The 23,455-nt window shown below is 46.0% G+C and overlaps 2 protein-coding genes across 7 annotated transcripts in view; one reads left to right on the top strand and one right to left on the bottom strand.

Annotated features, from left to right (window-relative positions):
- AK8 (adenylate kinase 8) overlaps positions 1-10,716 on the top strand; it is a 65,072-nt gene extending 54,356 nt beyond the window's left edge. For 4 of the 5 annotated variants that reach the window (XM_071454394.1, XM_071454393.1, XM_071454395.1 and 1 more), the window contains 2 exons: positions 7,954-8,034; positions 10,151-10,716. In XM_071454394.1, the coding sequence (XP_071310495.1) occupies positions 7,954-8,034; positions 10,151-10,388 (319 nt within the window). In that variant the 3' untranslated portion in view covers positions 10,389-10,716. The remainder of the gene's footprint in view (positions 1-7,953; positions 8,035-10,150) is intronic. The other variant, XM_071454396.1, reaches the window with a different exon arrangement.
- A 4,087-nt stretch (positions 10,717-14,803) lies between these two features.
- On the bottom strand, positions 14,804-23,360 carry GTF3C4 (general transcription factor IIIC subunit 4). Of its 2 annotated transcripts, XR_011683679.1 has the most exons (6): positions 23,000-23,360; positions 19,790-21,610; positions 18,609-18,739; positions 17,599-17,687; positions 16,527-16,951; positions 14,804-15,313 (listed from the first exon to the last, which is right to left on the bottom strand). XR_011683679.1 is itself a non-coding variant. In XM_071454383.1 (5 exons), exons 1-5 carry the CDS (start codon positions 23,312-23,314, stop codon positions 16,887-16,889), a joined length of 2,421 nt encoding a protein of 806 aa, XP_071310484.1. In that variant the 5' UTR covers positions 23,315-23,360; the 3' UTR covers positions 14,804-16,886. The 2 variants fall into 2 exon arrangements, 1 of the variants encoding a protein (XP_071310484.1); XM_071454383.1 differs by having other exon boundaries at positions 14,804-16,951.
- Between the last annotated feature and the right edge of the window lie 95 nt (positions 23,361-23,455).

Genomic DNA, 23,455 nt, shown 5'->3' with positions numbered 1-23,455 from the left:
TCCCCTTGCCCCCAAATCACACACTTTTTCGGTGTCAGTTCTTTTATTTATTTTTACATACCAAATATCTTACTAAAGACAAAAGTTAGTGTTTAAATGTTGGGAGTGGGGGTTAAACATCATTTACTCTAAATTTGATTCAGTTTATTTAATGAGGAAGAAGAGTGTAGGTTTTACCCTTGTTAGGAGCAGGAGGTGCTGGTGCCAAGCTGCAGACAGGTAGCAAAGGCATCAGTCCTGAGATGAGTTTGCTGGTGCTTAACCCTGGAGTTGTTGCTCTGCTCCAGATTTGCTTTGCAGTATCTAATTATTGCAGGCTTGCAGGGATCTGAGGAAACAGGCCTGCATTTGGGGGAGAGGGTTCAGGTTCCTGACCTCGGGCCTCTGGGGCTGCAGAGGCTGTGGATTATCTGAGGAGGGGTTTGATTAACCTTGTGCAGGGCAGAAATGGTGCCAGCCACACTCCTCTGAAGCACTGCTGGCTGCCATCTTATTCTGTGATTCATAAAGCACCGCTGGAATGAACTCCAGGGGGAATGCAAAGATGCTGGAATAACAGCTGAGACTAAGGAGGAGGCAAAGAATAGAAATGAGGAGAGAAATGTAAAGCAGTTCTGAATGCAGGTATTAATGCATCCAAGCCCCTGATTGCACACAGAAAGAGTTAATGTTGCCTCCTCCAAAGAAGCTTTAAAAATGCATTGAAGCCACTCCTACAAGCACATTTGCTCTCTCTCAGAGTGCTCTGTGATGTTTGCACAGCCCCAAGTCCTGCAGACCATGGAAGGGCTCTGGGGTTCCTTGCTGCTGTGAATCCGTGGAGCTGCTTTGCTTTATCCCAGCTCCAGACCCAGTCTATTGCTGTGTCAGACAGGCACCAGTGCCTGTTCCCCCTGTGGCACCTGCTGAGCCACCAGGCTGCTGGGCTGGGACACAGGAGGGACCCTGTCACCTCAGCTCATCCAGCTGGGGGTGGGAAACATCCACCAGAGTCATAACTGGTGAGGGGAAGGAGGATCTGCAGCCTCAAAGGGTGATGTTCATCCCACTCCCCTGGCCAGCAGCCCTGTCCTGGGAGTAGTGCCCCACTGAGCTGCCTTTTGTAGTTATTGGACAGAAATGCATCCATTTGAAAAGATCCAGGGTCTGGAAATAGCTTGTCATGCCATGAATCATTGTAAGAGCTCAATGAGCAAAACACTTGTGCTGATTAACCTGGGTTTTAGTGTTTATGCAGTGTATTTTCCCTTATGGTTGAAACCTAGAGGGTGAAATTACTTCCCGAAATAGAATCAAGCATCTTTCATCAGAAGATATCCCAGAGTTTGAAAGAAATCAGTGAATAAAACCTCCCAACAGCTCCTTCTATAAATAAGAGATAAGGATCATTTTATCCATTGCAGAGACATGCAGGAGGAGTATTTAGGGTAGGGAATAAACTGTGATTCATGTTGAGTCAGGGGTGCAGCCTTTGTAGTCTGATTACCTATGGGCAAAACACCTGGTGAGAGCTGCACTGAAGCCTGAGCAAGCCTTGGGAGAAGGTAGATGGGATCTGTGTAACCAGTTTTCATTTTTAAGAGGGGGATTGGGGGTGCAGAATGTGATTGTGAAATGTGACATGCTTGGCATCCTGTGTCTGGGCCATGGTGCTTGAGAAGAGGCCTGGCCAAGGATTCAGGTTCAAAGTGGATTTTTGCCATAGGGCAGGGGATGTTCTTTAGGGAAATTAATTGATCCAGGTCAGTATCTCTGGCTGGAAATTCAACCAAGCTAAAATGATCAGGGGTTTATCTGGAATTACTTGGATTCAAAGCTGAACCTCCTTGTACCTGTCAAGTTGGACCACTAACTTGATTTGTGATATTGTTGTGATCACCCAGTGGTGCTACCCAAGGAAAAGACCTTTTTGCAATGCTGATAATTTTTGTGCCCTGACCAGAGCTGCCATCCAGCTCCTTTCTGCTTGTAAAATCCATAAGTTTATACAGTTTTGTGTATTTTTGAAACTTTTAAAAGTTAACAATATGGTCAGTGTCAACAATGAGAGTCTTAAGAGTTTACCCAGATTCAGGACAGTTTTTGGAGATGGTTTTGTCCCTCTGCCATCAGTCCATGATGCCCCCAAAGCTTTTCCATGCATTTGTGAGACCTCTGTGATTTCCTTCCCCACCTGCTTTGGCTGCTTTGTGAACCAAAGGGAGGAGCTTGAGTTTGTGCCAGGGATCCCACAAGGATTGTGCCTGTGGTGGCCTTTTAGGACCTTCTGCATCCTTACACTTCACCCTCAGCTCTTTCTCAGCTTTATATTTCAATTACAGAACTTGTAGCCATTGCATTGCCAGAACAGCATCCTCCAGGAGATGTTTTCCATGGGGAATTGTGCCACAGCATCAGGAGCACTGTTGATATCTCCATATGGAGTAAGATGTTCTGTGCCTCATGGAAGGCACAATTATTTATAGCCTTGAAGTTGATGTTTTCTATTTGTCTGCCTGGAAAAGGAGATAACTTTTTGTCTCTTCCTCTCTCTTTCAGTCTCTCCTTCCTGTTCTTTTTGCTCTGATTTAGCTGAGGGTCTGTCAAAGTTCTGCCAGCAAAGTTTGCTGTAACTTTGACATCACACAGGCCTCTGATCTTCACTTTTTTTTTTCTCTTTTTTTCTTTTTTTTTTAAAGCAGACTGATGTGGTATGTTGTAAACTGCCAGGAGCACTTGCTAATTTAGTACTTAATGACAGTCACAGAGAGTGTTTTTCTTGCCCCTGGAGAGGTTTTAGACACAGCTGGGGTAGATTTGCCACTATCAATTATGCACAATTTTAAACAAGAATTGGCCAGCAGGGGCCTCTTTTTTTTTGCAGAGTGCAGAGCATGAAGAATGGGAATATGGCAGCTGGTACCTGCCTGAGACAGAGAAGATATATAGGAGTCAAGAAAATAAGGGAAAGATTAATAACTTACTATTTTTAAAGTTGCAGCTTCAACTCAAAAGTTTAAAAGCTGCATTAAAAGTGGCCCAATATTGGCTGGTGGTGTATTTTTGTTTTAATTCAAGCATCCTAACTTTGTTGCAGAGCTTGACCTGGCCCTGGTATAGCCACAAGCAAGTCAGTAGTCTCTGTTTTTAAAAGCCAGGTAAGGATCAGGATCCTGTCTCAGATATCCTGTGTTGCCTTTACATCCTTCAATGAAAACAAGGTATGGATTTGATTTCATGGCCTGATCTGATTTCACAGGCAACAGCTCTATAAAAAGGGCTTGGCTTTGGGCTCCACTCCCCCAGTGTCACAATGGGAAAGGCCAAGGATGAGAATCTGACCTAAGGAAATAGCTCAGGCCTAGAACAGCCAACATGTGGCTCCATCTAGGTCAGCCTCAGGAAGCAGCTGTGCTTAAATGGCAGGACCTGGCTGCCAGGCAGAGCTGCAGCTCTCTGGAGATGGGAAGGCAGCTGGCAGGGCAGTGCTGCCACCTTGGAAAGGGACTGTCCTTAGCAGGAGCATTCCTCATTCCCTAGCACAGGATTCCTGGATTTAGGCTCACCTGCTTCTCTTACAGCAACACTCAAAATGTTTCCCTTGCAGGTGTTGGAAGCCAGGGTGGTTATATCCAGAAAATAGGAAAACCACCCCCAAATAAATTCTTGTGAGGACAGCACTGAGCACTGCCAGTTGTTAATAACTTGGATTAAGTGGGTTGGTTGCCATCTGGAACAAAAGCAGCTCAGGATTAGCTGAATGCTGCTGTGTAGGTCACAAATCTTTCACTTATGGTGTGGTTGGGACACATTTTTCCAAAAATCCTGTCTCACAATCCGGGGTGAAATAACACCCCTGCCACCCCTGCTCTTCCATCTCCACCCCCATTTGCCAGGGGAAGCATCAGGATGCCCTGGTGACCTCCAGGCTCTGAGATGACTCTGTCTGAATAGCCAGAAGTGGCTGGAATACTCTTCTGGAATGCCAGATGGCTGCTAGGAAAGCAGAGTTACATTCCAGCTGCTAGGGCTGGAATACATTTCATCACCATCCAAAGGCAGCAAGTTCTCATTTGACTGGGTACACAGTGAAGGTGTCATCATCATTATTAATTTGTTGGAATTTAATCTCTCTAATGTATCTGGAAGCTGCACTAGATTAGATAAATGATGTCAAGTACAGTGAGGAAGAGGCAGGATTCTGACACATGGATTTTTTTGTGCCTTTTAACATTTGTGTTCACAGTTTTATCATCCATAAAAGCTGACAGGACTGGACCTTTTCCCACATTTCCCTCTCCTGGGAGATGGAACAAAGGAGAGAGGACAGAGCTGTGCTTAGGAATCTCTGGTTTCACTCAGTGGGAGTCAGGGGGGACATTTATCCTCAGAGACCTCAGAGGCTGCACCAAGTTTCCCCCACAGCCTCCAGCTGGATGCCAGCGATTTTTGGTTGCCCACAGGTGGATTCTGACCCTGTGGCAGAGCAGTGGGGATCCCTGGTGGCCCTGTGGCCAGCCCTGCCCTCCCCTTGGTGCTGAGTGACACCACTCCCCTGCTGCAGCTCTGCTGGATGCTAATCCAGCAGGGGAATGGCGTGTCCTTTGATATCAGGCTGTGTTCCCTCTCCTCCCTGTCTACCAATCCTGATGACATCTGTTTCATATTTCCCCTTGATAGGAGCTGTGACATTACAACATACAAAGCCTGGCTGATTCCTAAAGTGAGCTTTACAGGGGATGCATTTATGTGAGGAAGCCACGCCTGCTGTGTGGAAGGGGCCAAGCTCTGCTTGGAGAGGAACCCAGTACTTGCAGGGAGTTGTTCCAGCTGCTGCTGGATCAAGGTCACAGGTGTAGCCCTCTGTGTTATGAGGATTTCCAAAAGAAATCCATCAAATGTGTTACCTGGGCAGTTGGAGGGTCAGCTTTGTTATGTGAGCAGAGTCACAGGAGCCTGAGCAAGGGACAGAGGCCAAATGCTGCTCACAAGCACCTTGAGGAGCTGCAGGAGATGGATCAGATAGCCAAGGCCAACACTTCCCAGCCTGCATCCATGCAAATAGGCTTTACTCCTGTGAGTAAACCTCCTGGGGCTGCCTAATAGACTGTGTGGGGTATGTGTCTCCTTCCAAATGGTAATAAAGCTTTCTAATTGGAACTATTTTAAGTCTAGACTGCAGTTCTGTCACTGCTTTTCCCCTTCATCTTTTTTTTTTTTTTTTTTTTCCCTGCTTCTGAAGGATTTTAACCTGACAGCCCTGGGGAGTGCTGTTTTCTCTCATCTGTGGGAGATGTGTGGAGTGGCAGGGTAAGGCATCCCACCTTGCACTGGAAGGACCCTTGGGTTGTACATTTTTCCCTTGGGTTGGGAGTTTGTGCTGCTGCACAGTGAATCCTGTGTGTGCTGTTACACGATGCACGTGGGGGAAAGGAAACCCATGTTAGCAGGGATGTCTGCACCCTCCCACATCTCCCCCACACTCCTCTTTAATGGTGACACCAGACTGGATAATAAGCAGCATCTTGTTTGGAAAAGAAGGGAGTCTCAGACAAGGCTTTCAGAGTTCATTTTGTTGGCAGCTTTTTAAGTGGAGTTTTTTAGGCTCTTCTGTTTCAAATCCCATAATACTTTTTGTGTTCCTAACTATGAATCACGACAAGCTTTCTTGATATGCCAGGTTATAATCCTTCAGTGGGTTTGTTTAGCTCAGGATATAATAGGAAGCTCTATCAATTATCATGACTGTATAAATGTTGTTCCTCTCTACTAGAATATTCATCTTGAGACACATCATCAGATGTTACCTGTTGTGACAATCACGTTTTTGTGCCATTGTTGGGCAACAGAAACAAAGAAAAACAAAATGTTAAGAGTGTAAGGGATAAAAGAGTGTTGAAACTGTTGTTCTTTTCCTGTCTTTGGAATCTCCAAGATCTTGAATGTTTTATTCCTGGCTGTTATTTTGTTACCACAGTGTGAATAGAAGTCATTATCTGTAAACATTTGAAAAGAGAGATGATTTTCATAACTTTAAATCCTACAAAGGATTCTAGTAATCTGCTATGTGCATGCCAAGGTAAAGCTCAGCCTTTCATCTGGTCTGATCCCACCCAGTCAGTGTAAAATGTTCCTTTGGTGAATGTCTAAACCACGCAGTATCTCCTGTGAGAAGCAGACAAAAATGAAAACAGGAAGCCTGGCCTTGAAGGCAGCAGCAGGAGAAGGTGTGTTGTAAAGAAAGATGTATTTACAGCCTTCAGCTTGTGCTTCACTGGGAAAAATTCTATTCACAGGTTCAAAGGAGCTTTATTTTTTATTTTGTTCTGAGCTAATTGTTAAATGTGATCTTTGTGCAGGTCTGTTCCAGTCTCCAGTGGCTGGGGGACAGGGGACTCATGTCTGCTCATGTTCAGCTGTTTGTCAAGAATCTTCTGCTGAGGAGCTTTGGAACACAAATATAAAATTAGCAGGAGCACTATAACGAACCAAAAAGACAAGGGATCAATGTGGGATGGGCACAGCAGTTTATATCAACAGTGGGATGTGTCTGGGTGTACGTGGGGCTTGTTGTTTTCTGGTTCTGCATCCTTCATCCGTGTAGGGCATTTGTGTCACCTCTGTGAATGGGCTGGCTCCATCCCCCAGTGATGAAAAGCTGTTCCTGGTGTGGGACCCAGCCCAGTGGCACCGTGGGGCTGCCCCTCTGAGATGCTGGGCAGCTCTCCCTCCCTCGGGCTCAATGGGAACTGCAGATTCTGATCTTCAAATGAAGCATTCAGCATTAATCTTTCCTTTTAGCAGTGTCACCAGCAAGGCCCAGCCGTGCTGAGCTGCTCCCCGTGCCCTGGCAGGGCTGATGGAGGGAACAGGAACTGTCAGCAGCATCAGGGGGCCTGAGTTGTGCCCTAGCACTGATCCTGCTGTGGAGGATGCAGGGCAGCAGTGGCAGAGCAGAGGATTCACTCTGTGGGGAGACAAGGGCAAAAGGAGCGGAACTGGACTGAAACAGCGAGAGGAAAATCCCTCTCATGGGCACTGGAGAAATGCATAATTCTGGCAGACAAGCTCCTTCTCTGTCCTTGACAAGAACAGCAGAGGTTTTTATTTGCCTTTGGGGTCATGCCACTGTGATTCTGTTTGCTGGGTGGGTTGGGAAGTGCATCTGGAGACGTTCAGAGGGAAGGGCTGTGGTGGTGAGGCTGGGACAGACCGGGAGAGGCTCCAGCTGCAATTCCCCAGCCTGAGCTGTCAGAGCACCCAGTGCATACTGCCCTGTGCCAGAGAGCTCCTGCAGACCAAACAACACCTGAGGGGAGGCTCTGCAGAAATCCTGTGCTCACATTTGTGACTCTGCAGCCTTGGGGGAACTGTCACTGCCACTCTTCCTTTGGTGAGGATTAACTCCCACTCTGGAGGGCACAAGTGTCACTATGATATTTTCTGAAAAAAAATTTGCCAGGATTTTTCTCCTGAGGAGCTGAGAGGCCTCAGAAACGAAATGTAAACAATGATGATCTGCTGCTGTGGAATGCAACAGGTGGATCTGTGGTTGGTCCATGTGGTTGTTTCTAATTAATGGCCAATCACCCCCTGAGAGTCACAAGCTTTTGTTTTTTCATTCCTTTCTATTCCTTGCAAGCCTTCTGACAAAATCCTTTCTTCTATTCTTTTAGTAAGTTTTAATATATATTAATTATATATATTAAATATATATTAATATATATTAATATATTAAATATATATAATTACTATAATATATTTTATATAATATATATAAATTAATATATCTAATTTTTATATATATAAATTATATATATTAATTTTCTTTTAATACAATATATATCATAAACTAATAAATCAGCTTTCTGAAACACAGGGTCAAGATTCTCATCTCTTCCCTCATCCTGTGAACACCACCACCCACAAGTGCCGTTCTCAGGATGTTAATTGATTTAATTGTGTTCTCCACAGGGTGTTCTTCTTTAATCTGCCCTACGAGTCCATCATGGAGCGCCTGTCCCAGAGGAGGACTGATCCTGTCACTGGGGAGAGGTGAGCACTCCTGCCTCATGTCTAACACTTTTCTCACTGCCAGGGAGATGAAAGCACCAAATAGGCTTCTTAGCAATCTAAGGAGCTCAGGAATGCTCTACTCCTGCTTAGGGATTCCTTAAAAGAAGAGTTAAAACTTTCATAGCTCCTGAAGCCCCAGCCCACCTTCCTGCTGCAGCGGCAGCTCCTCAGAGCAGGGGAAGGGGGGGTTTAAATCCTGGTGCCTGAAATCCACGGCAGCAAATTGCTCAGGTCTAACATTTTAATGTAACTCAATTGGTTGGGAAAATAATGCTGAGGGAAGATGTCTGAAACCTAGCCTAAATGCAGATGGTTTTCAGACATTCCCATGGGAATTCTGAAGGCTTCCCAGCTGGGGAAAATGGAAAATTTGCTGCATTTTACTTCCCCGGGCTCCTGTGATGGCCCTGTCTGCTGGGAGGTATTGATGTGTTTCCTGCTCAGTAGAACAAACTTGTTTGAGTCACTGTAAGGTTGGCTCCTCTCACTGGTGTCACATCCCCTTGTGTCACCAGTGACCTTCAGCTTTCCTGCCTTCTCCACCCTTCATTTCCAGGGAACAAATCACAAATAAATTTACCTTCCCAAATGCCTGCTGGAGTTGGCATGTGTTCACAGCTTCACCTGTGGCCTGGTCTTATGATTCCCCACACATACATTTTAAACCTGTATTTTACTTTTCCAAAGGCTGAGGGCATCCTATTGCATCAAAGACAAATCCTGAACCCTCCAAGATTAAGGCCATAAGGAGTGGATTTGTCCCAAAGTGATGGATGATTATTCAGACATCTCACTCAAGGTGCAGCATTAACTTGTGACAGCAGCAGTGATTTGCTGTAACTGCTCTCTTTGCTTTAGTAATGAGCAATGTGGTTGTTCAGCAGAAAGGAGCAGGCTGAGGCAAATCATTCCCACATCTTTGCATCTCTTATCATTAGGATTAGGCTGTTCAGTATCTGCTCCGCTTCACACGCTTCCCTCTCCCACACTCTGGGGTTTATCCCTCACAAATTCTCCGTGAATTGAATTCTTTTAGGTGCTGGGTCTAATCCTTGGCATGTGCAAATCCTGCCCCTCTGGCTGCAGGGCAGGGGGTGGCCTTCAGCTGTGCCCTGAATGATTCCCATGTGGAAGAACTCGGTGTCCACATCCTTGGGGGCAGCTCTGCAGAGACACAGACTCTGCTCTCTTCTTGGTTTTGCAAAAATTATCAGGAAAATTATCCCAAAATTATCAGGAATATATCCCAAAATATCCCAAATTTCAGGAAATTCATCTGTACAGGAAGAGGGGAAAGCTGGTTTTGTGTTAGGGCAGAGGAGATATTTAATCAGAGTCAGGATTACCAATTCTAACAGGGAATTTAAACACCTGATTGCAAAGGAACTTTCAGAGATTGTTGGGAGCCTTTGGCAATGCAGGAACATCATCAGAATTCCTTTGGTGTCAGCTGAGCTGGGCTGTGGCACTGCTGCAGGACTCTGAGGGTGAAAATCCTTTTTTGCTGCTGAAGTAACTGAGGGAAGCCACAATTGTGATTGAGGCAAGCCAAATTCTGGCATCTGGAAAATCAAAAATAACCAAAACCTGTCTCAGGTGAATTAACCTCTTTTTACCTTCTGCTGCTACATGAAGATGTTAGCAATTAACACAAAGATGTTAGCAATTAAATGCCTGAGAGCCTTAAACACAGTTCAAGTGACAGTTACCAGCAATGCTGCATACAGAGCTGTGTTTATGTTTAAGGTTAGGTTTTTTAGATCCTTTTTTAAAGACAGGAATCAAAGATTACAAGTAAAAGATCTGGAAATACTTCTGAACCTGGATAATGTAATAGAAATTTCTCCTTGTGTGGAGCAGATGAACACTACCAGTGTCCCCTCCAGAGAAACCCTTGGCCTTGGAGCATCCATGGTTCTTGAGGGCAGCAAGGACAGATTATCTGCCCTGAAATTTCCAATCTTTGTTTTAAAACCCCAGCCTGGAGCAGAAAGAGGCCAAGGGACTGTGATAGGTGAGAGCAGGGAGTACCTGCAGAGGTGGCTGCTGTGTGCTCAGGCTGGGCTGAAACTGTGGCATTTCCTCTCCTCTGCAGGTACCACACCACATTCAGACCAGCTCCCACTCCAGAGATCCAGGCCAGGCTCAGGCAGAACCCCAAGGATGAGGAAGAAAATATTGAGAAGCGCCTGAACATCTACTACAGCAATGTCAAGGCCCTGGAGGACTTTTACCAAGATGCCTTTTATGTCAATGCTGACCAAGACCCTTATGTTATCTTTGAGTTCATAGAAAGCTGTATCATTAAGCCCCTTCCATGTAAAAAACATTAGAAGTTTATAATTTAAAGGGATTGTTTGGGGAAGAGTTATATTTTAAATTTCTCCCTGTAATATTTGCAGTCTGAAGTGGCAGGTTATGAGCAGGGAGGGGGAATTCAGCCAAGCTGTGCTAAATCTGAAGCTCACCAAGGCTGAGTGAAGAACAGAGGGTAAGAAATTGGGCTTTAGAGGAAAGTTTTTTGGCTTTTGTTTCATGATGCAAGATATGAAACACTGTGGCTGAGGAAGTCCTGGGTTTAATTCAAATATTTTTTCTGTTTCTGAGTGGTAGTTTTGTCTGCACTGTGTAAGACCCATCAAGCCAATTTGGAGTATTAAAGCTGTGTTTGTGTCTTAATTCTCCACCAAAGCCACCCAGGCACTCCCTGCCTCCCTCTGTCCCTGCAAGCAAACCCTAAAGCAAAGAGAAAAACAAAACTCCCAGCTCTGCAGTGAACTTTCTCCACAGTGTTTGACGTTGGGGGCAGAGGTTTTAACTCCCCTGGTAACTCAGATTGTTTAAAAAGTTCTGACAAACCCTCTGCAGATCCCCATTGTGCTGGGCAGAAAGAGCAGCAGGACAGGATACCCAGAGCCATGGAAAACTGATTGCAGCTGCATCACCTGCAGAACCCAATCAAGGACATAACGAGCTGCAGGAGCAGGTGGGTCCCTAAATTCTCTTTTCCTGGGGTAAGAGCTCCCAGCCTGTGGCTGCTCTGCCTGAGCTGTGCCTGGGTGGAAATCCTGCACGTTGGTAAGCAGGATTTCTTTTTTTTCCTTCTCTGGCTGGGTATGGCAGCAATGAAAACTTTTTACCTGGAAAATCTCTGCTGAAAGCCTGCTGGCTGTCTCAGATTCTGGAAATGCACATCCTTAATGCCTGTAAGAAAGAGAAATGATCTGTGTGCTCTGGTAGAGAGCTGGGCTGGATGCCTCTGTTATTTCTCCCCTGTGTGTGTGTGTGTGAATTCCCCCTGCCAGGGCATGGGGGAGCTTCAGGTTCCTCCTGGGATCCTCAGGGAAGGTGCAGGCAGAGAGAACAGGCTTTTGGGTTTAGGTGACTCCTCTGGTCCCGTTGCTGTTAACAGATTTGGATCTTTGTAGTTGTCTTTGTCTGTGTGTGTCTAAATCTATGTGGAGAAATGCAAAATGTACAGGCCAAATTTCCTTCTTGCTCCTAGGGTAACTTCAGGTGGAAAGACCCCATTGTCCAGGTGGCAATGGGGATGTTGTGTTGTGAGAATTTAAAATCAGAATTTTCAATACTTTTGGGATGGGAGGGGTGTTGATGGATGGGAATTGGACTTTCTAGCCTTGAGGGTAGCTCTGAAAGTCTCAGAATAAATATCTTTGAAACCTAAGAAAGCCAAATCCAGGCAATCTGAGTCCCTGGTGCCTCTTGAGCTGAGAAATTCCAGCCTGTAGCACCAGGCTGAGGCAGAGGCTGCTCCCAAGCACAGAGGCCAGCCAAAACCCTCGTGTTCAGCTGGGCAAGGGCATCTTTAACAGCCCTACCTGTTACAAATGTGCTGGCTGGTGACTGCTTGGGCAGCTGGGTTTTCTGCCATTGCTATGAAGATGTGCTGCAGCATTCATGCATAATTGGGAGCCCTTCTATTAATAATACATGGGAAGCTCATCTTGCTAATATCACCTTCATCTGAGCGTTCCTACTAAATATTTTGATAGATGAAATGGGTAGAGAGTGTATTTAAATACTGTTTGTACTGCAGCTAGGGTACAAAAGGGACAGTGCATCTTTAATTAGACAGGTACATCTGCTTAATTAATTTAGCTGTAAAGCCCTTTTTCCTCTTCATTCTTTCATCTATATGCGGATGCTATATTAGTTCCGCTCCGCTGGTTCCATAGAAACTGAGAAAAAGAGCTCAGACTCATTGAGATGCACTTGGCATGTCTGGGTAGGAGTCTCAGGTCAGTGGTCAACCCCCAAGGGTTTGCAGCAGGCCTGAAGTGCAGAACGTCAGGGTTAGCAGAACATGCTAATACTCATGTAGAACTCTCCCTCAGAAACAACTAAAACAATTGACATTCATTTAATTACTGTAAACGAAACAGCCCCTGCATGACTTTGCATAGTAAAGCCTGTTAATACCAAAAAGGTTCAGTGGGTGGAAGGAGGAATTAGGCTTTTATAATTGGAATGCAACACTTGAAAACCAATTTGGTAACTAGGCGTGATTTTATTAGCATCTTATACTGGCAAAACAAATGTTGAGCAATGAGAAAAACAAGGTGAAGAGGAGGTGGTAGGAGCACAGCAGGGATCAGACTTTACTGATTGCACAGCTTTGCCCAGGTCTGGAATGGACATCTTCCATCACCCTGCTTCCCAGAGACACTTTGTGGAGAGGGAGCCTGGAGCTTGTGCTGTAAGTTTTAATAAGTTATGCTGTTAATTATGTAGTTTAGCAATAAGGTTGGTTTGTCCAACTGTTCCACAGAGTTTGGTGTCCACCAGCTCTGGACAGCAGATCCTTCAGTGGTGGAAGGGCACTTGGACACCCCCAGGCAGGAGATCCCTCCTCCAGCAGCACCTCTGCAGGGACCCCCTGTAGCTCTCCAAGGATTTCTCTGCTCTCACCTTCCCCTGTGAGGCTTGGATGCTGCTCAGGGAATGGAGTGAACCCCAACCTGCTCTGAGGGGCAGGGATGGCTCATCCTCCTCCTCTCTCCCAAGGAATATTTATTGTCTTTATGTATGCACTGACAACCACAGTATTTCCTCTCTAGAAATAATAGGATTAAGAGGATGAGGAAACACCAAAGGAAAGGGTGATGAATGATGAAGTCCCAGAGCCATAAGTGAACTGAGGTAAAAGGCAGCAATGAGGTTCCTCACCACCAATCCCAGAACAGAGGGTGTAATTTGGAGCCACAGGACTGAGTCCTTGTGACCCCAAACTTCCTCCTTAGTTCCAAGAATAGCACCTAGCACCAAGGCACTGCAGTCCAGAGCTGTTCCACTTATCCACCCAACTTGGATTAGCCAAGGGGGATGATTTCTTCATCCCAGTGGAGGAGGGATTAAATCCCAGTGTGATACCAGCATGAGCAGCAAATCTTAAATGCTGTCAGAAGCTCCTCACCAAGGAAAATGATACCTTAGCTCTGGCCAAACAGGATCTCTGCCTGTTAACTCTCAGCTGCAAGTATCATAATCCTTTAAAAAAAAAAAGAGCATCAGGAACCCTCAGTCTCTGTTGGAATGTTGCTCTCCCTCTACAGCTGAGGGTCCTTGAACAGCCAGAGCGTTCACCACCGAATGATGAAGCAGTTGACATCTTCCAAGTATTCACCTGTTTTAAGTATCCTGCAAAACTTGGGCAAAAACTCCAATTCTGTGGGATTTGTTCTTTGAACAGTTCAGTTGGTGTCTCAAAACAGACTGGGCCTTGATAGGAAATGTATTATTTTGAGGAGGCAAATCTGATAATGGCCAAATAACACAAGGGTCTGGCAGCAGGTGCTCATTCCTTGCTCCCCTTCCCTGTGAGGTGAAGCAAGGTTTGATCAGGACAAGAGCAGGACCAACCCCTGCGTGCCCACAAGTGCCCCTCACAAGTCTGAGGCATAAAAAGATTCCTGGAGCAGCCTCAGTGCTTGCTGGGCAGCCAAACCCACTCAAGTCAGCACCAGGGGTTAAATGTTACTGAGTGAGGTGGGCTCTGCTATTCTGGCTAAAAATGCACTTAGGGACAAGTGCTGGTTTACACAGAAATGAAATCCCAATTCCTCTGTACCTGTTGTGAACAGGTCAGGGTGAAGAGTGAAAGCTTTTTGCTAAAGGATCTCCACTGACAGGCAAAGATAACATTGTTGGCTTTAAAATTCCATTTTCCCAGAAGTCTGAAACCAGGTTAAATAAACTGGCAATGGCAGACTGAGTATCCAGTGCCTTGAAAGACAGGGAAAATGAACATTAATGCTGCAATGTTAATGTGAGGTGTGCTAGAGCTTCTCCATGGCAAAGCATTAAAACTCAGTCCAGGGAAATTCAAGAGAACTGCCAGAAATGATCAGCAGGAACCAGTCTAATCTGTTATCATGTGAACCTTTGGGTCAGCCAGACAAACATTTCAGTAGCTCAGGATATTTTTATGGTGTCTAAGCCATGGCCAAAGAAATGTTCTTTGACTTTTTCTGGAAGCACTGGGACAGGGTTCTGCAGGACTCCCTCCCCTTCTCCACAGGCAGGAGAATTTCTAAACTGGAACATTTACTGATGAGCTGTCACAGCTGCCAGGGCAAGGACCTGCAGCTTCCATTTAAAAAACCTTCCCAACCACCACCAATAAACCCCTACCCAGCTCATATGAAAAGGGATGTTCTGTTCCCCCAGGCCCCACCAGCACTGGGAAGTTTTGTCCCAGGAACCAGAGCTGGCCCCAAACTCACACACATTGGGTATCAAGGTTACTCCTTGTTTTACTGGATACCAACACGAGCTACATTTGCCTTCTCTGCAGACACACTGAAGTAATTTCAATTTTCAATGCGCAGCAATAAAAAACTAAATGTTTCTTTAATACAATTATGGTATCACTTCCAAGGATATTTACAAACAAGGCTAATTATTTTACAGATGAATGTGCTTCTGCTGTTTCTAGACTACTACAGTAATGTTCTTCTCAGTCAATGCATGATCATGCTTAATGCATGAGACACTGAGCAGAAGGACAGCTGACTTTAATGTTTGCTGAAAAAAAAATTTGCTCCTATTAAACTTGAAGGAACATGAACAAAATATGCATAGTCATTGAATGGAGGAAACAAGCACCAATCACACATGCACTGGTGGGACACTGAGAGTGTCAGCACAATTCCATGATTTCTCAAGAGCTGTAGAGCACTTCCCACACAGTGGAAGTGTCAGGAATCACAGACAGGGCGACACCTCTGCCATTGGTACTCTGCAGAATGGAAATACACAAACTCAGGATTATTTGACAGCATGGATTGAAGTTAACAAGACAAACTGTACCAAGTAACCACACACATTTGGGAGGTATTATTCCTCTAACACTGCATAGGAGGTTGAAAAGGATTCTGCTCTCTGTAGGAACAGATGGCAAAAAAAGATGTTTTTTCTGATAGGACAATTAGAAGGCAAAATAAATTTCTGGACTCAGCCACTTGAGATGGAGATTCTACAAGAGCCTGGAGTGACAGGATAAGGGGGAATGGCTTCAGTAGGGTTAGATGGGATATTAGAAACAAATCTGTCCTTGTGAGTGTGGGCAGGCCCTGGCACAGGGTGCCCAGAGCAGCTGTGGCTGCCCCTGGATCCCTGGGAGTGTCCAAGGCCAGGCTGGACAGGGCTGGGAGCAGCCTGGAAGGTGTCCCTGCCCATGGGAGGGGTGGAATGAGGTGAGCTTTATGGTCCCATCCAACCCAAACCCTTCTGGGATACACAAAGAGCTTCACCAGCCTCCTTGGCCCTACCCAGAGCAGGTCAGCCATGGTGGGGTTGGGTTTGGGGTGTTCTGTTTGTTTGGGGTTTTTTACTGAGCTACTATGAAAAGAAAAACTGTCAGCTGGGAGTGATTATTTGTGTGTCAGATTTGTATAAAACTCAACTGCTGTATGAGGGAGACTCTCAATTTAATTGACAGTAGTGTTAATTGGTTTGGTAATTAGTGTTAATGCTTTTGGTAACTGAGTTTCTCTGGAAAAGAGGATTCCTCTTAGTAGAGGGTTAAGTGAAACCAAAGGCAAATACTTTGGCAAGAGCTGGGAAGGAGTTAGAACTTAGTTCAGAAAAAGAAAGTGGGGCAAGAGACTTAAGAGCATTGGAAATTTTATATATATGTGTATATATTAGTGTTTAAGCTAATTGCTATTAGTTTAATTATTATTATTATTATATTTTAAAATTATCCTGGCTGATGCCAGGCAGCCAATATCACCCTTCTGCCTGAAACACTGTTACATTTCTGAGGCAGTTACTCTTCTAGACTTTCAGTGGAATTCATGGCATGGCCAAATTCTCTCACATGGCTGTAACTGGCATCTGCTTCTCTGGGCAAGACACTGGAACCATGGATTATCTGGAGAGTTCCATGTTCCACAGCAAAGGTTAAAAAGCAGAGGAGAGCACTGCAAGCTGGAGCCTTCTCTACCCACCAAGACCATTCCAGAGGCAGCTCTGCTGTTCCCATCCCAGCTCTGGGAATTGACAGGCAGAAAGGGCAATTCCCACTCTGCTCAACCCTCCAGTTCCCTGTCAGTGTCCAGCTGCTGAGGCTTCCTTGGGTGCATTTCCAAACAGCTTTAAACTGGCTCTTCCAGGTGCATTCCTGTTTCTGGAGCATGGAATGGGCTCTGGATTTCAGGAGTTTGTAGAACCTGTGATGTTCTATGTACAGGGCTGTGGACAAGGTGTTCCCCCTCCAGCAGAGTCTGTGTTCCTGTCCCTGTATCCTCCCAGGCTGAAGGGAGCTTATGCAGTAGAGAAAATACTTTCAGTCTTGACACAGCTTTTCTCTAGAACACAGGAGAATCACAGAAGGTGCAAGGTCCCTGCAATAACCTCTTGATCCATTCAGGATCTGCAAATAAGAAAACAAATTGTTTAAAGCTGGAGGTAGAGATGAACAGAGGAATGACACCTGAGATACACAAACTCAACAGGAATCCTGGACAGTTTGTCTATATTCACATGCAGGAGTGACTGAGAATTCAGTGAAATTCAACTCTGTTTCTGCCCTGAAATTTCAAGTAATGCCAGTTTAAATTCCACCTCAGCAGGGGACAAAATTAAGGTGAAACACTCCATGCTTTATCCTTACATGCTCATAGCTATATAGGAAAATACTTAAAGGATCACCATGGCCCAACTGCAATGTTCTCATTTTCTAAACTGAAATTAGATCCCTCATATAACACAGTCCTTGGTTTCTGTTTCTTTATCCCTCTTCCAGAACTGGATGCTGATATATTCAACTTGAATATCAAACTAACTGCTGGAGCATTCCAGCACAGATGATGTGTTTACCCAGATTTCATTCAAATGTGGGATTTACACCTCAATTTCTACAGTTATTAATTTGCAGTTAACACGTCACTAATGCCAGAACACTGTGAAATGCAGAGCTTCACATGGGAACTGCCTAAAAGAGAAACTAATTCAAGCCATTTTGTAGATCAAAGTTAAAAAGCCCCAATCCTGCCTCTTTTGGCCCCAGGAACATTTTACCTTCTGGGGTTGGGTGCCGTGCAATGCTGTCATGAAGCAAACACCTCCTGTACACCAAACTCTGGCAGGACTGGTAGGTTAGGAAGCACCTGTGAAAGGACAAGCAGTTTTATCAAGAGGTTTGGGATTTATTGCTTTATCACCTGCTCCTGTGCTCTGATTGGAGGCTGGGTTCTCTTCACAATTTGCTTTATGAGAGAAAAGGCAGTAATGAACCACATTAAATATGGAAATTAATAATTTATTAATTCAAGTAAACTTCCCAAGTTTGCCTGAATTGCAAATATGGATATTTGCAAAATACCAAATTGCATATGGACACAAAAATGAAAGGTCAAAACTCAATATGTCATTGACAAAAACATTCTAGCATACAGTAGAGGAGTTGAAAAGCTTGAGGCCCTACTGCACAGGGAAGAACCAGGGTGTCCTTAGGGCCATGACTATTTACCCAAACTAGCACACAAAACCTGTTAGGCACAGCTTTTCTCTGTGACAAACTAGTGACTTGCCACAGCTCCAGGGACAATCTCCATGTACCTCCCACACTGGTACAGGAAGATTTCATTTTGTAAAATTTCAAATTCTACTATTTCATTTACTAAAATTTCATTTCATTTGTCTGACTTCTCAATGTGCCTGTTCTCAATCATTTCTTGTTAAACTGCTTTTGTTTTCAAATGCTGAAGGAGCTTGAACAAACCCTCCTTCAAGTGATGTTCCAAAGAATGACTTGTCCTCGATTTTCCCTTGCCTGCTTTCTCCTTGACTCCATATTTCCCAAAAAAAAAAGATGCTCAGAATGTTTTTATTATAAAAACACTGTCCTGCTAAGAGAACCAAATCCAACCTCCAGTGCCCTGGCTTTTATGGAAGAGGACAGAAAAAAACTGCAGCATGGTGAAGATGCTTCATGCCTTTTCACCCCAGTGCTAACAAGTGGTTCAGTGAGCTGCTGAAGGATGTTTGGATTATCCAGACAAGCTCTGGATGCTCAGCCCATTCATTACCTGAGCCAAATGTGGCCGTTGGAGCACACGGCCTGCTTGCGGTCGGTGAAGGGCAGGATCTCCTTGCACAAACTGCAGTGCTCAGGGAAGGTCTGCTTGTTCATCTTCTTCAGGATGTGCCCAATCAGCACCTGCAACACACAGCAGGCACTCGGTGACACAGCCCTCACTGTGGTTTCAGAGCGACACACAATAAAGCTGAATCTCAACAAATCAAAGGGTAAGAAATTAAATGTATCAGTAAGTATTCATTTATGCTCCTTTTGTTCTCCTAAAGATTTCTGTCCCACACTAAAGGGATACAGACTTGAAAAATAGTAATTCCTTGCAAATTTTAAAAGTACTGAAAGAACTGATATCACACCACTGACCATAACAGCAATGCTTTCCCTCATGCCCATCACAGTGGATGTGCTAAAAAAAATTCCTGTTCAGAAATTACCTGGATGTCTTCATCAGTCATCTGGGAGTACAACGTTCATAGCAGAACATTTATGTGATCAAATTTGTCTGTGACATTTCAATAGATAGAAACACATCCCAGGGACCTTTAAAGTGTGACAGCAAACTGAATAGATAAAGTACAATTTAGAAGTCGCTTTTTATCGCTATAAAAAAGAAACAAGATTCTTCTAAGATAAGAAAAGCAACCTGTAAAACTTTCAATTCACAGTAATTGGATGCCAGAACAACCCAGCAGTTGTGCCAGAGCACTTTCCTAGTGAGTTACTGATGGCCATACTTGGCTGTGATACCAGCAGGGAGAACATCACCCTAACATCAGAACCACAGTGTCATTGACTAGAGGAAATACACCTGAAGATGACTTGTGTAAAGATGATGGAATAAACAAACTTAGTATTGAAAACAAACATCCCTCAATCAGTTCATGTTTTAAACCCACAGACAGCAGCACAATAACCCCAGTCCTCTCCCCTGTTCTCCAAAAACTCAGGCATCTTTATTCTTTGTTGTACCTCATCCAAATTTCAACACCTGTATTTACATTCCCTCCTATTTCTCAATATCAAGGAAGGACAACTTAACCTGAATGCTCTACAGAATCTCACTGGCAAGGATGACATGACCACAGCTCTCTTTGGCAGCCCAGCTGTATTTTCAGGAGGGGGGACAAGGAAGTGACAGTGACACAGAATCCCCCGAGCAGAGGTGCCACTTACTCGTGCTGTTCTGTCATCGTAGCCATCATCAGACATCAGGAAGTCACAGACTCCCCTGGTGGGAATGCTGGTGTTCTCTGTAATCCACGTGTGCAGGTAAACTTCTCCCAACACCCGTTTCATGTGTTCTCGTGTCAAGTGCATTTCTACAGCCTCAATCTGTGCCTGTATTTCAAGAAGCTTTTCTACCATTGGCTCACGGCCTCCAGAGTCATTTGACTGATGGAGAGAATCCTCTGCAGTGTCATCAATGTCCACACCTTTGCCTGTGTCCCCCAGGCTCTGCTTGCTGGCTTGTTTTGAAGTTCCTTCCTCTTGATCATCTTCAGTGCTGCCCATCCCAGGGGAATCTGATATCAAGATTTTGGCATCCTCATGTGAAGGTCTCCACGTGACCTCTGAGGGGGCTTTCTGCATTGACTGGTACAAAATCCTCAAGAGAAACAACTTAAACCTCCAGAAGTAAGTGGAACCACAGCTCTCTATCTTTTTATCCAGTGCCTCCTGTAAGAACTGAGGAATGTGCTTATCCTTCAAGATTTTCCAGCGTACAAGATCCGTCAAGTCCACTTGCCTGAAAAGATTCTGAACAGAAGATTCCAAGAGCTGTGCAGCTGCCTCCTCAAAGGTCTTGAGGGTGACAAACTGAACCTGGTAGTTTTTGTTGACGGGGTGCAGCCCGTTGGCCATGCCCTCGGTGGTGATGACTGCCAGGTACGCCCCGCAGGGGCTGACAGCAATCCCGTGAGTCCTGACACAGCCAAACACCTCCGAGAGCTTGATCAGCTGGTGCTCAAACTTTAAAGCAACGTCTGTGAATATGGGGATGAGCTGCCTGACCTTGCCATCACTGGAGCAGGTGTACACCGTGCCGTTCTGCTTGTCTGCAGTCATGGAGACAATGGGCAAGGAGTGGAGCCCCGTCACGTGGGAATTGTGCACGTTCAGCCCCGCTTTGGATATCAGCAGGAGGCACCAGAACACGTAAGGGCCTCTCGCAGCCACCACCAGGCTGCAGCTGCATTTCTGGTAGGGGTGGTAGAGAGGGATGCACTTGATGCTGTGCACGGGCAGCTGGTCCATCTCCTGCCACAGGACCACGGGCTGTCTCAGTGTGAAGTAGCCTTTGACCGCCTTGAGGTTGACGGGGATGATCTTCACCGGGCCGTAGGCGCTGCCCACGATCAGCCCGCTCATCTTGCGGTTGTTGTGCTCGTACTCCCACCAGGACAACACGCTGGGGGAGCTTATTCCCGACTCGATGGTGTTGCAGGAAGTGATGGATTCCTTCCCCAGGAAGGGCAGCTGGAACTGCCACACGGCGATGTTGCCGTTCTCAAAGAGCACTGCCAGCAGCACGCTGCCCACATCCCGGCACTCGTTGTTGTGCTTCACCTGCTGGGTGGTGCAGATGCCCGACCACTCCATGCGCACTGGGGCCTGCATGCTGTGCCGCCGCTGGAACTCGGGGAAATCTCCCAGCTCCCCGCAGGGAGCGTCAGCCTTGCACAGTCTGTAACCAGCCTCCAACAGGCGCTCGCCATACAGCTCGGTCAGGTCCACCAGCTGCACCCACTGCAGCCGGTTGAGGTTGGCGTGGATGCTCAGGCGGTTGTCCATGGTCAGGGCTGCCAGCAGGCACCTCCCGTTGGCATCACAGCCCAGAGGGGACCAGCTGGAATATTTGAAACCCCTCATGGGGGGCAGGGACTTCCCCTCGGGGTTGAACACTCGGTCCAGCATAAACGTCTGGCTGACGGTGGGATCCACTGAGCTGGCGAATTTCTCCTTGCACTCAGCCACCTCCTTCTTTGGGCCGACCTAAAACACAACAAAAAGAAGGTCTAAAACAATTGTACAGCTGGTTTGTTTAGGAAGACTTTCCTGGAATTAACTCCCTCTTCAGACAGAGCATCCCCAATCACAACCAACACTACACTGGTGTTGCTTTGATTTTTTTAAGGTTTTTTAAAGATTTTTTAAAGTTTATATTTTTGTAATGAATTTTTATATACTTTATGTAAATGATTTATTGTTTTCCATTCTTTTATAAAAGAAAATAAATTTGATACAAGTTTGTTTTCAATTTCGAAAGAAATTCAATATTAGTTTGTTTAGTGTTATTGGAGAGGTGGTACTTTCACCCTCCAATCCACTGTCACTGTTAAAAATCTATAAATGTTGAAGTTAAAAAAATAAAAGTCCCTTTTTTTAGCTTTAAAAAAGCAGCAAGTCTGTGTCGTGTTGTTTCATATCCTATAGTAACACACTGGTTAATTGATGTCACTCCTAAAGACTTCAGCTTCATTAATGCCCTGAATTTGCATAGTTTTGACTCTCAGCTACTGAATTTTTGTCTGCTGAATCAAAGAGCCTGTTTTCATACTTTTGTTCTTTTAAAGATACCTGGCATAATATGTAAATACTCAGTATCTCAACTCCATTCCATATTTTCAGCATTGTTTTGGAAAATAAAATCAGATTCACAACAACAAAAGTATTATTTAATAAGATATTCACCCACATCTGCCATCTTTGTGAAAAGTCAGATATTCCCCTGAAGGTCAGAGAAATCCCTGTTCCAAAACCCTTCAGCTTAGGTAGAAAAACAAAGGATGACTCCTACTTAAAATTGTATTGAAATAACTGTACTGGAGCTCAAGTGATTCTCAGAAAAACTGCCTGGACATCACTGGGATATGGTTTTCTCTCCTGTGCTTTTAAAATGAGAGTTCTGGGCAGGACAGGGGCAGTTCCCCAAGAGGAGGATCAGAATCCCAGGAGGGATCAGGCTGGAAGGGACCACAGTGATTTTCCAGACCCTCTCTGGATTCTGCGCAGGAAAGCAGTTCTTCTCGTGTTCAGGTGCAACTTTGTCTATCAGTTTATGCTCGTTTCTCTTGTCTTATTGCTTGGCACCATCGTGAACAGCCACAGAGCCATTAAAGTTGGAAAAGCCTCTGAGATCACCGAGTCCAGCCTGTGCCCGATCCCCACCTTGTCACCCAGCCCAAGCCCTGAGTGCCACATTCAGTGGTTCCTTGAACACCTCCGAGGCCGGTGGCTCCACCAGCTCCATCCCGCAGTCCGATCACCCCTCCTGTGAGGAAACTCCTCCTGATGTCCACCCTGAACCTCCCCGGCTCCCTCTTCTCGCCACCTCCCCCTTTAGACACGGACACACATTGCCGAGGCCGTGCCAGCGCTCACCTTGAGCATGCAGGCGGCGGCGGGCGCGGGCACGGCGGTGCGGTGGATGACCATGTCCTGCCCGCCGCTGTGCACGTCGCTGAGCTGCTCCAGCACGGCGATGCTGCGGGCCGTGCTCACCGACACCCGGTGATCCTCGGACCAGGCCAGCGGTTCCAGCCCGCTGGCGCCGTGCTGCAGCCGCACCGCCGGCTCTCGCCGCACCGCCGTGAGCCGGAACCCGGCGCTCGCTGCCGCCGCCGCCGCCGCTTCCTCCACGACCGCCTCGAGCCCCAGCGGCGACTCCTCCCGCCCGGCCGCCGCCGCCGCCGCCATGTTACCGCCGCCTCACGGGCCGCGCGCACGCGCCGCCGCCGAAGCCCCCGGCGGGCCCGGCCGGGGCTGTCCCGCTGCCGCCTGCGCGCCCTGCCGCTCCGGGAGCGCGGGTTGCGGGGTACGGAGAGCCCTCACGGAGCC

Source organism: Agelaius tricolor, unplaced genomic scaffold, assembly GCF_023055355.1.
Source record: "Agelaius tricolor isolate 1412-34295 unplaced genomic scaffold, bAgeTri1.0.p SCAF_38, whole genome shotgun sequence".
Classification (NCBI taxonomy): domain Eukaryota; kingdom Metazoa; phylum Chordata; class Aves; order Passeriformes; family Icteridae; genus Agelaius; species Agelaius tricolor.
The sequence above is the reverse complement of the archived record's forward strand: the minus strand, read 5'-3'. Positions and strand labels throughout refer to the sequence as shown.

What these genes read in the sequence shown, in the direction of transcription:
- GTF3C4 (XM_071454383.1), bottom strand. Translation starts at nt 23,314, where the DNA reads ATGGCGGCGGCGGCGGCGGCCGGGCGGGAGGAGTCGCCGCTGGGGCTC. An exon ending in AACGGCCACATTTGGCTCAG is followed by an intron (nt 17,688 to 18,608) that starts GTAATGAATGGG and finishes GTCCTTTCACAG; the next exon opens with GTGCTTCCTAACCTACCAGT. An exon ending in ACGGCACCCAACCCCAGAAG is followed by an intron (nt 16,952 to 17,598) that starts GTAAAATGTTCC and finishes TCTTATTTGCAG; the next exon opens with ATCCTGAATGGATCAAGAGG.